Source organism: Pimephales promelas, chromosome 15 (genome assembly GCF_988280905.1).
Source record: "Pimephales promelas chromosome 15, fPimPro1.hap1.1, whole genome shotgun sequence".
NCBI classification, from domain to species: Eukaryota; Metazoa; Chordata; class Actinopteri; order Cypriniformes; family Leuciscidae; genus Pimephales; species Pimephales promelas.
Window position 1 is genome coordinate 22,204,249 of NC_142783.1, and position 12,157 is coordinate 22,216,405.

The window sequence follows — 12,157 nt, forward strand, 5'->3', positions numbered from 1 at the left end:
GGACGCAGCATAGATTTCAGGCACATGATCACCCATCTTCCGGAAGTGACGTAAAAGCTGCCGCGCCGCAGTGGATTTTGGGACATCGTGCCATATTGACACACGACAGAAATGGACGCGGGGTTTTTCCGCGTAAGTGTTTTATTCTTTCACAAATACCACACGATAAAGGTCGAATACGTCCTTACTATTTGTTATTTGTCAGTTGGTTGACTAGTTGGTTGTTTTAAGGCTGTATTTGTGTGTTGTGCTGTATCAGTGTGGCTGTAATGGCGGCTGCGTGAGAGAACCTGAAAATACTCAACAGATTAATCAGGAACAACAGATTTAACGAATTAATTTTCATATTATCGCACTTATTATTACAACTAAAGTCCACTCTACGGTAATCTTTAGTCGACGTTTTTCAGTTATAATTTGTGAAATACAGACTGAAACTGAAATATAGATTGATATTTAACGTTAATGTTCTTGTGCATTAAGATTAAGAGACTTATGTATGTAATTATTGGTGTATATACAAAAAATCATTAACCTCGTAACGTTACTGCCAATTGGATATTAACATCAGATACAGGTAAAAATAAAATAAAAATGTGTCACATGATGTTTTAATTATGATTTCATGTTTATTTTTATTTTTAAAGGGCACCAGTGCGGAGCAGGATAACCGCTTCAGCAACAAACATAAGAAGCTGTTGAAGCAGCTGAAGTTTGCAGAATGTCTGGAGAAGAAGGTCGAGTAACGTTATATGAAAATACTTGTTTTCTTTGGTGCAAATGTGTTCACTGCACCATGATATTACCATAAGCATGCTGCACATTGGGGCTCATTATATTTTAAATGGTTCAATCATTTTAGTAGAATAATAATTTTCTAAACTATTATAATTTTGCAATGCAAAAAAAGGGCATTAAATTGATAAAAAGTGACAGTAAAGGCATTTATAATGTTTCATAACATTTCTACTTCAAATAAATGCTGTCCTTTTGGACCGTCTAACATTATTCAACAAATAATCAGTTTTAACAAAAATATTTTTGAGTGCCAGAATTTTAAAAGTATTCTTGAAGGGTCATGTAATACTGAATTATTTTTAATCCAAATAAAATTTGATCCTAAATTTACCCCCTAAAAATATTTGGAAAATCCTGTGTTCTTCATGATTGTGTTTTCTGATGCGTCATTAGGTGGATATGACCAAGGTCAACCTGGAAGTCATCAAGCCCTGGATCACCCAGCGTGTGACTGAGATCCTTGGCTTTGAGGATGACGTTGTCATCGAATTTGTCTTCAACCAGCTGGAGGAAAAGGTAGACGCCCCCTCTGCTCCTCCCGCTATTTTCACACATGCTGCAATTATATATTAAGTGTGTTTTGTTCTTTGGGAGGATGAGAGAAGGTTTGAAGATCAGTGAATAACCGCTGACAGTTATTTGAAACATTTGTCATGTGTAGATGTAACAGCAGAAAGCATCTAACATCACAGACTTTAAGTGTCTGTCTGGTTTTAAAAAGACAGAACAAGGGGTAAAAAAATTGATATTCTCTCTCTCTGAAGATATGATTTGTGACACCGTTCCTTCTGAACAGCAATGTTCTAATGTTGATGTGATTTATGATTTAAAAGGCCTGAACCAATATGGATCTTATTCCTTGCATCTGAAGTATAGCACCAACTCCTAATTAGATCTCACCTGAGCCCAAAGTCTCTCTGAATCCAACTCTCCCTTGATGATGAGCTTTATTTTTTGAGGTGAGTTTTAAGCAGGGATTGACATTGTGCCAGTGGTAGAGTCATTTCAGCTTTATCATTTGTGCCTTTCAAAGTCAAAGTTTAGCAATACATCTTAAACGAAAAGGCCTAATTTAATGACAATTTTAGAACAACATACAACCATTAAAGAATGCAATGAAAACTTAAAATTGCATGTGATAAGGCAGTACGACATTGGTGGTGTAAGATGGTCATTTTTTTCACGGGGGTTTATTAGGCAATAATTATTATAATGCTCTGTCTGATTGACTAGCTCAGCTGTCAGTTTTAAAATAATATTTTGGTTTATTGTATGATTGTCCGTTTGCACAATGTGACACAAATAACAAAGAGAGACAAGTTTTGCGTTTTCATTAATTTAGCTAAGGCACTGTTTTAGTCTCTAAAGATTTGATTTTCAGGAAGCTTTTGCTTGGATTCCAGAGAGGTATTTGTTCCTATTAATGATACATACAGGTGTTTCTTTATTCTCATACATAGAAGAGGTGCTTTCAGTTTTTGTAATTACATAGCCATATGATAACTTAAAGGAATGTTTCATGTTAGATACAGGTTATGTTTGATCTACAGCATTTGTGGAATAATGTAATTTACCTCAGAGAATAATATAGTCTTCCTTTAGTTGTTTCTGTTTCCTAAAAAAATGCATATAATGTGAGGTTAAAGCACTTAATTGCACTTAATTTTGTGCTAAAAATGGTCTAAATCCTAATTTTTGCAATTGGACTACTAATCTTAGGTGAATGAACCTGTAGTTATTTTCAGCGGAAACTGATTTTACAGGGTTTTTTAAACTGGGACAGTGTTTCTCAACTAAGGAGCTGGGGCCTCGGCAAACATTCTTTTCTAGATGATACTTATAATAACAAAAATAATAATTGATTAGATAATTGCTTGAGTACAATAATGATATACACAGTAAAACAAAAGGGCTAACGTGTTCTTTTTTTTATATCTTTTCCTGAACGCTGTTTAAATGGGTCCATAAACTGTTCATCGGGGTGCCCAGTCCTGTTCCTGTTGGATCTACCCTCCTGCAAAGTTCAGCTTCAACCTTGATTAAACACTTAGGCTATGTTTACATGGAAACGATTCTGAAGAGAAAACGCAAAAGTGGGGTTGCGTTGTCAACTTGTCACTTTTTATTCTGCGTTTAGACGACTGTTTTGGGTGGGAAATCCGCGTGCATATGATGACGCAAAAGTGTGTGAAATTCAATGTAGTATGCACTTCAGCAATAACAACACCACCAAGTCCGCGCGCCTGCATACAACCTTCACTGTCAAGCGGAAAACTTTTGCGTTTTTACCGTTTACACGGGAACGCGGCGGTGGAGGGTGGTTTCCACTCTGGAGGGTGCTTTCACTTTTTTGCGTTTTTAAGCCCCCAAAACGCCATCGCCGTGTAAATGAAAGGCACATCCGATAAAATATTTTAACGTTTTCACCCGCGAGCGTTCTCGTGTAAACCGGGCCTAAATAAACCAGCTAATTAAGATCTTCAGGAGCACTTGATAATTACAGACAGGTGTCTTGGATCAGGGTAGGAACTGAACTTTGCAGGTAGGTCCAGGAACAGTATCACCCCTGATGTACATACAAAATATGTCTGAAGAGGGCAAGCAAATCATCATATTTGTTTCTGGTATCAAAAATGGGAAAATTCTTAAATTATTCCACAGATGCTGTCGATGGATCTTAACCTTAATTGAAGCAGAAATGTTAATTTAACTCATTTTAGGACACTGGGTGCTCAATCCTGCTCTTGGAGATCTACTTTATTGCAAAATTTAGGTCCAGCCCTATTTTTACAACTGAATCTTTAGGAGCACGATTCAGCATCCCTGTCCTAGCACATGGATCTCATAGGTTTATTTTCCTCTTCATTTGTTGTAAATAAAGAGTTTTACATGCCTTGTGTACTCATTATTGCTTGTTCGTCTCTTGCAATTTAGATAAATGATATAGCATTAAACTCAAGGTGATTGAGTGTGATGCAGTAGTGAGGCGGAGGCCAGCCAATGGAGCGCCTTTCTCCGCCCCCCCCCCAGCCCACAGAGCCTGCGCCACTCACACTGAAGACAACTGGACTGTTCTTGCTTTTTGGGGTTTTGATGCACTCTGTTTGTGGACTGTAATGTTTCTATCTCTCAGGAGTTTGATATTGCACAGGAAGTGACAGCCCTAGTAGCGGGGAGGGTCTTATTGCTCCTTGATGAGGGGATGTGAACTGTGAGGGTACATCTCAGTTCAGATAATAACATGTAATGCATGCTCAAAGTGAGTTTATTCATTTTAGAAGTGTTTTGATCCTTTTGTTAAATTGGTTTGAGTAAAAATAAAATTCAGCTCTGACAGTTGGTTTTAGAGACATTTTTGAGGCCCGCAGGTACTGGGCTCTTGTTGAAAAGCAGTTTACTGGATGTTCAGGAAGGGAAGGTGTAGGTAGACTTTCAGAGCTCACCACACTGGTTCTCTGTCAGTATTAACTGCATGGTTTCCTCCCCTCTCTCTTCCTCCCTGCTGTTTGTGTTGCAGAACCCGGATGGGAAGATGATGCAGATTAATTTGACAGGGTTTTTGAACGGGAAGAACGCTCGAGAATTCATGAAGGATCTCTGGCCGCTGTTGCTAAGTGCCCAGGAGAACATCGCTGGTATCCCGTCTGCTTTCCTGGAGCAAAAGAAAGAGGAGATCAAACAGAGACAGGTGACGAAGAGCTAAAATGTTATGAACTAGCATACTGATTAAGTGATTATGATGGGGATTTATAAGGTTGGACATTTTCTGTAAACTACAAATTGTTTAACAGTTTTCTATTTGGTGATTTAGATTGAACAGGAGAAACTCGCCTCTCTAAAAAAAATAGATGATGATAAAAGGGAGAAGGAGATCAAAGAGCGAGCTCAGTCAAAAAGCCCTAAACGGTTGGTTGTGGCCTTCATTTTGCTTAAAGTCAGCATGTAATGGAAATTTTGGTTGTTTTTTAATCTTTTTTTCTGCTGGTTCACTTTTAATTCCAGGAGGAAGTCCCGTTCCCCTGTGAAGCGTGACCGTAAATCCAGTCCCACTCGATCTCCTCGCCGAAAACCGAGCCCGGCTGCCTTGCCTTCTTCTAGTCCGCCCAATAATAAAGAAGAACCAAAGCAAGAACCAGACCAATCAGAGAGCTCCAAACCAGAGCCTCTCATTGAGGAGGCTTCCTCTACAAGGTACACTGCACTATGCAATCCTAAAGTTGTATTTGCTACAGGGTAAGGCCGTGCAATAGGTATAATTTTTTTTATATAAATGGTCTTAAAAGGACCACAGAAAGACTGTGTATGAATCTGAAATCCCCCCAATTATACCTGTCAGTGATCTGGTGGTTGAGATGAAGCCGGACTCCGTGTCTGAGGCTGTGAAAGAGTCCTCTCCAGACAAAACGTCAAAATCAGAAGACAGGCCCAAACCCAGAGACAGGGACCGAGATAAAGATGGACGGAGAGATCGCCCACGCCACCGCTCTCGCTCTCGATCACCTCGATCTCGCAAACGTCCTCGGACCCGCTCTAGGTGAGTTTTGGTGAAGTCAGTTGATTTCTTATCTTAGATAATTCTGCTTAGCTGCAAAAGTGATTGAACCCGGGGAATAAGTTAATGTCTCTTCTAGGTCGTTCTCTCCTCGCCGCAGAAGTCCCAGGAGGCGAATCTCTCCGAGACGTAGGAGCCCCCCTAGACGGCGACCTCCCTCTAGACACAGACGTAGCCGTTCACCTGTCCGCAGGTCAGCAAATTCATTTTTTTCAAATACGCCAAATAAATGTTTTTTTTTTTCATTAAAGAACTCTAAAAAAATTGATTAATGGTTTCTATAAAAATATTACAATATGTACAATAACAATTGCAGAAAAAAAACATTACAATGTCCAGAAATCAATTCCAATGGTACATTGAGTTTAATTTATCAACACAGAAGTCATGGTAAATGGACTGCATTTATATAGTGCTTTCACAGACCCAATGGCCACCAAAGCGCTTTACATTTTGCCTCACATTCACCCATTCACTCACTCATACACTGACGGCAGTGTCAGCCATGCAAGGCGCCATCCAGCTTGTCGGGAGCAGCTGGGGTTAGGTTGTCTAACTCATGTTTAACATGTAATTTTCTTCCTTACGTCTTCTATAATAGAATATTAGTCCAGAGATGAAGTGAGAAATGCATAAATTCGCCTAAAACACTTGTGTGCCTAAATGGTCTGGTGGTAGAACTTTTGTTAAACATATCAGAGAGTTTGTGTTCTCTAAAAGAAAAGCAACTTTGAAATAACCAGTCGTTACAACCGGGGTATAACCTAATAATTGTTACAACCTAATAAACCTTTAGGTAGTGTAGTCTATTGTTCCCATAGGTCTATTTTTATTACCACAAAAAATCGTATTAATCGTCAAAATAATTTAAAGATTATTCAATTACCAAAATAATTGTTAGTGACAACCCTAATAAGCACAACTTAAATCTTTTTTAATGGTAAAGCCACACTGGTGTTGCATTTTATTTTTATAAATGTTCTTGTTCTCATGTCTTTTTCATTTTTTTTTTTTTAACTCATCTTTAATATAAAAATGAAACTTCTTTCATCTGCCACTTGTGAACTGCTAGTCAGCTTTTGTTCACCTGATCTTATTCGTTCACCAGGCGGCGCTCTCGCTCCCGGTCCTCCTCAGGCAGCTCCTCCTCTCGGTCACCCCATAAGAGACCAGGGAAGCGTAGGTCAGCTACACCGCCCAGAAAACTTCCACGCCGCTTAGACCCCGTCAGCCCCTCCAGAAGACGAGGCCGCAGTCCTTCAGGACCAGACACCAGCCCTTCAGGTTGTTTCCTAGAAGTCAATATTGTTATTTCAAATTTGAAATGCTTTGAATAACTCCTAAATAGTCTTTTTTTTCTTTCTTTCTTTTTTTTTTTTAATCTAAAATGGTTCCTTGTCAGCACCATATTATTTGTAGGATAATAAGCAGTAAAAATGATTCTGACTGAAATGCATGTGAAAATTTCAGCTGTGAAGCACAGGCCTGGTGGAAGAAATGACACTCCTTCTCCAAAACCCAGACGGTCCGATGCATCAGAGTCTGGTGAGATTTGACTCCTAAACACTGTGAATCCAGTGGAAAAATAGATCTCGTGTATTGTATTGTTTATATATTTCGTCTGTCTATGTGATAGAAATATTATTTGACGCATAGCCGGCTCAGCCAAACATTATCAGCTGGCGGCTCAATTTCGCTTACGAGATTATTGGCTGGCGCCGGCTGATATTCTAAATGGCGCAAATGGCGGCGGCTTCAGGGTCTAGTTGGGTTAATCCAAAAAAGTGAAAACAAGGGGGGTGTTCTGAAGACAGACTGTTACCCGTGAAACAGGTACTCTGAAAACACTCCCATTAGCAGTTAGTGCTTTCCACCTGATGAAATGACGCCGTCAAAACTGATTAAATAAGCGCGGCAAAACTGATGAAATGAACGCGGCAAAAAAAACCCGACCAATCAGAATTTTGGTCAAACCAGAACATATGATCGACCAATTAATCGACTGGGACAAGAAAGCCCTACTGATAAATGTTTTGGATTCTTCAGCTCTTGTCTCACGAGTCTCTTCAGTCTCTTCTGTTCATTTCAAAGAGGGTTCATGTCATGGGTGTGTGTGTGGCTGTGTGTTTTTGCACATCATTACTCTGTGTTGGTGGACACGTGGGTGTTTCTTGGGCACTGAAGGACTCCACTGTCTTGTTACAGAAGAGGAGAAGGTGGGCAAAGGGTCAACAGCAGATTCTGTCCAGCAGCGTCGTCAGTATCGGAGACAGAATCAGCAGTCCTCTTCAGGTTACCACTCTTTCTTATTCCCATCACACTCGTCTCCCCACTTCCACTCTCTCTTCCTCTCACACCTGAGCTTGTACCTTCAAGTCGTGTTGAATATAGATTTTTTTTGTTGTTGTTGTTGCTACTTATAGACACTGGTTCATCCTCTTCCTCTGAAGATGAAGGTCCAAGGAGGCAAAATAGAGGGGCAGGTGCCAGGAATGGGGAAATCAGAAGGCGGCGGAGCCATTCTCCTGCATCACCACGGAGGCGACACAGAGATGCATCCCCAAGGTGAAAATCAACAATATTTGCATGAAATTTGCATTTGACCTGTGATACTCCCTTAACAGGGTTTCAGCAGAGTCATAAAGTCATAACACTTCTTAAATGTATTATTATTAAGTGTTGTTCCTGTGTTATTGATACTTAAGAGTAAGAAACAGAAGGCTCCCTTTTCCTAAGAAAATGGATCCCTTAAAGCTATAGTCTACGAGTCTTTTTCGTAATTTGAATCATAATGGTCATAAAAAGGTCTTAAAGTCTTAAATTTGACTGACTAAACCCTTCAAAACCCCTGCTTAAAGTCACTACTAAGATGCTTTGTTCACTTTAGGATTAAAATAGATTTTTTCAGATCTTTTTTTTTAGGATGTGCACAATCTACTTTGAATTGTAATTCACATTTAAGCATAGATAAACGCATTGATGAAGTACTTCAAAAATGGTATTCAAAAGCTTCGCCAAACACAAGACAAAGTCGATACCCAGCCCTGTGGTTTACTTAACTGAGAGATGCTTCATTACTGTCAGATCCTGAGTTTAGACTCCCTTTCTCTGTTTTCAGAAAAAGACGTTCTCCATCACCTGCTGGCCGCAGACATCGTTCACCATCTCCTGTTCGCCGTCGCAGGTCACCCTCTCCTCCCCCAAGGCGCAGGTAAAATCCAGCTGAGTTCATGAAGAGTTTGTGGTTTTGGGTTGTGAAGATTTTTTGACCTGCTGTGGGTATTCATCCCTTTATTCTGTTCCTACTTTTTCAGATCTCCATCTCCACCTCACCGGCGTTTCACTCCTCCCATCCAGCGCAGATACAGTCCCTCCCCTCCCCCAGCTCAAAAAAGACGCTCATCAGGGTCTCCTCCCAAGCGTAGAAGGTCTCCATCCCCTGTATCCAAGAATAGAGGGTCTCTTTCACCTGTGTCCAAAAGGAGAGGATCTCTTTCACCCATTTCAAAACGCAAAGGTTCTCCTTCACCCTTGTCCAAGAGGAGAGGGTCTCTTTCACCTGTTTCAAAACGCAGAGGGTCTCCTTCACCCGTTTCAAAGCGCAGAGTGTCTCCTTCACCCATGCCCAAACGCAGAGTGTCTCCATCGCCAGTGACCAAGCGCAGGGCATCTCCTTCACCAGTGACTAAGCGCAGGGCATCTCTCTCTCCAGTGGCAAAGCGTAGAGGATCGCCCTCCCCTTTGGCCAAACGTCGCTCCTCTCGATCCCCCAAACGGAACCGTGGCAGTAGTCCAGGAAAAAGACGTACTCCGCCCACTTCTGCTTCGCCTCCACCCCGCCACCGTAGAAGCTCTCCAAATCCCTCTGCAGCCCAACGGGGCAGAGATGCCCGCTCCTCTCCCCCTGCCCATGCTACACGAGTGTCTTCCAGTCCTCCGGCTCGATACGGCCCCTCGAGTTTATCCCCGCAGAGACAAAGACGCCAGACGTCCCCGTCTCACAGCACCAGACCGATTCGCAGGGTTTCCCGCACACCAGAACCACGCAAATCTCAGAGGTACGTTTTTCTATAGCTCCGCTTCTATTTGTGTAACAGATGAACAATATCTGAATGACTCTCTTCCTGTCCATTTGTAGAGGTTCTCAGAGCCCACAGCCTGTAAGGAGACAGGTTTCACATTCACCATCTGCTTCTCCTCCTCCTCCTCCTCCCACCGCTCACAAGCGACCAGCTTCAGTCTCACCCTCTCGCTCTGCTAGCCGCTCACCACCTCCACCTGCCAAAAAGAACAGCAGTGTCTCCCCGAGCCCATCACCTAACAAGGTATGCCACACCTGCCCAAGATTGGGTCTCACTTGGGTTTTATTCATAGATATTTCGAGTTTGCGAGAGTCCCGCGAAGTTTTATTCTCCCGCAACGCACACACACAAAGTGCATTATATCGCCCGTGCTCGTTCTTGGCCATCAAATCTAGTGCCGCGCCGCAATCTATTGCATTGGCAGTGCACGTCTCTAGATCAAGGGCGCGGCCTGAGGATAGTGTCGGGCCGGGTCATGTCAAGTTCTGGCTCGGGCAGAGAATCTAAGCTCTAGTTCATGCTAAGGAACCAAGAGTTGTCATCCAGTCTCTTAGAGAGAGAGAGAGAGAGAGGAGGAAAACAAACAAGCATGCAAATGGAAATTATCGCGTCCGGAAAAATCAATTTTTTTTATCGTGTGATTTATCGACTATCGCGACAGGCCTAATATGAATAATATATATGTTCCCCATACATGGAATCAGAGTGCCTACTGTATTTAGTAAATGGTATATCTCTACAGCAAAAGCTCAACTACTACATGCATTCGGTTTTTTTCTACCATTTAATAGTAATGATTTACACAGTTTGTTTACTACTTACTATATACCTGAGCATTCAATGTTGTGCAATATAGCATACAGAAGGTGATGGACATTTTGAGGGGAAAGAAGTGCTGCATTATCTCTTAAACGTGACTTCATGAAAATTGTATAATCCAAGATTGGCTCCAACATATGATGTCATAATATGCAAATTAGATGCGAAAAAATTGTAATCCTACGTTAACTTTTGGTCATCCTTATTTTTCTCTAATTTACAGAAAGTCTTTTAACTTAAGATATAGCCTTTAGAGATTAAGATGAAAAACCTCTAGTGCCTAAAGCGTTAATGTCAAAAAAGGTGTCTCAATTTTTTATCTTTGTTTGTTCCGTAGAACTCAGATGTAGAAGGTGGTAAGAAGAAGAAAAAGAAGAAAGAGAAGAAACACAAGAAAGAGAAAAAACACAAGAAGCATAAGAAACAGAAGAAGGAGAAGAGTGGAGAAGAAAAGAGCGGAGGGGTGGCAGGAGCACACGGACAGGAAGCAGAGCCAGACTCTGACCAGAAAAAGGTGAAGTTACACTTTTAAAGCTGTCTGTACAGTGAGAATAAAATAGTCCAGTAATATGAAGTCCTTTTTTTTTTTTACCATACATATACAAGTTGTATATAAGGTAAAAGCCTAAGCATATTTGTTGTTACGCTTGAGTCAGACATAATTAATGCTACCTTTCCTGAAGGAATCAGAGAGTGAAGTAGAAGACAGTTTGGATGATCTGGAGAAGCACCTACGTGAGAAAGCTCTCCGCTCAATGAGGAAGGCCCAGATGTCTCCATCTCAGTCCTGAGGGAATATCTACCACACCCTACATTTCCCTCTTTTTCTTCCACTCTCTGCATTTTAAATGTTTGATGTTGGTTCAGCTTTAGAATGTACAAATTGTTAAAATTCACCCTAGACTTTTGTTTGTTTTGGATTTTCTTTGGAATGTTTATTGCTGAGGAGTTTTATGATGTGAAAATGATTGAGCAGCTGAAGCTTCTTGATCAAAATTTGTCCTTCTCCAACCTTAAATACTGTCAACGACTGTTTATCCAAAAACACACCTTTTTTAGTCCCCAATTGCTCTTCATGATTCCTGTTGCTTTCATGGCCATGATGAAGCAAGCTTATTTGCTGTTCTGAGTTAATAATGTACAAGTTGGCCTATGGATTCTCGCTTCACTCCAGCAGGACTTTTTACGAGCGTTTTGTTTGCATGGACGGCAGACCCGAGCGTATTTGTCCTCTAGTGTGCATGATCCATAAACCAAAACACCCAGAGAGCTGATCCAGCAGGCTGCTCTGTTCATCTGAGCATTGTGGTAATGCTCCAGAGCTCTACTGTGCACATGAGAACAAATTAGAAAAGTCTGTTTTCATTCTTTATTTTTGCTTTATATTTTTTGTAACCTAAGTTGTGTTTGGAATTGTTGATCCCTGCAGTAATTTCTGGCTTTGAACAGTCACATTAAAATGAAAGAAAATGTTTGTCTCAAATCCTTTTCTTTGAGTTGTATAATTGTTCTCAATTTGATGTGTTTCCTTTTAAACCAAACCAGTATGGTGAAGATTGGTTTCAAATAGAACTAGATGCATTACATTTTGGATGTACGGTAATGTATGTAAGGCTGTTTTGCATGCAAGGCTATTTTACATATGTTTGCTAGTGGAAAGCCTGTGGTGTCCCAGGTCTGGTGATGACGCGTTGTCACCTTGGCAACCATTGGAGATGAATCTTAAGCGGCCACAGATGAAGACTCAGTGAGTTCTTGCTGTTTAATGTGGTTAATGAGGACTGATCTGCAAAAAGCAGACCAAGGCAACAGTGTTTATGCCCTGGTTGTTATTTTATAGTGCCACCTGCTTCCTAAATGCAGGCTGCTTTGGGAATACCTAGGTGTGTAAGGGATGAACATGAGG

General features: G+C 41.0%; 1 protein-coding gene across 3 annotated transcripts; it reads left to right on the forward strand.

Moving 5' to 3' along the window:
* Window positions 1-11,734, forward strand: srrm1 (serine/arginine repetitive matrix 1). 3 transcript variants are annotated; one of them, XM_039695007.2, is made up of 17 exons: window positions 1-132; window positions 648-737; window positions 1,192-1,314; window positions 4,316-4,486; window positions 4,610-4,704; window positions 4,801-4,989; window positions 5,135-5,332; window positions 5,430-5,543; window positions 6,459-6,634; window positions 6,821-6,895; window positions 7,556-7,642; window positions 7,774-7,915; window positions 8,469-8,561; window positions 8,665-9,408; window positions 9,489-9,675; window positions 10,589-10,765; window positions 10,935-11,734. In XM_039695007.2, the coding sequence occupies exons 1-17, from the start codon at window positions 112-114 to the stop codon at window positions 11,040-11,042; spliced, it is 2,790 nt and encodes a 929-aa protein (XP_039550941.2). In that variant the 5' UTR covers window positions 1-111; the 3' UTR covers window positions 11,043-11,734. The 3 variants fall into 3 exon arrangements, with proteins under 3 accessions (XP_039550941.2, XP_039551018.2, XP_088976498.1); XM_039695084.2 differs by having other exon boundaries at window positions 10,942-11,734; XM_089120372.1 differs by lacking the exons at window positions 1-132; window positions 648-737; window positions 1,192-1,314 and adding an exon at window positions 1,627-1,757.
* Window positions 11,735-12,157: the final 423 nt, after the last annotated feature.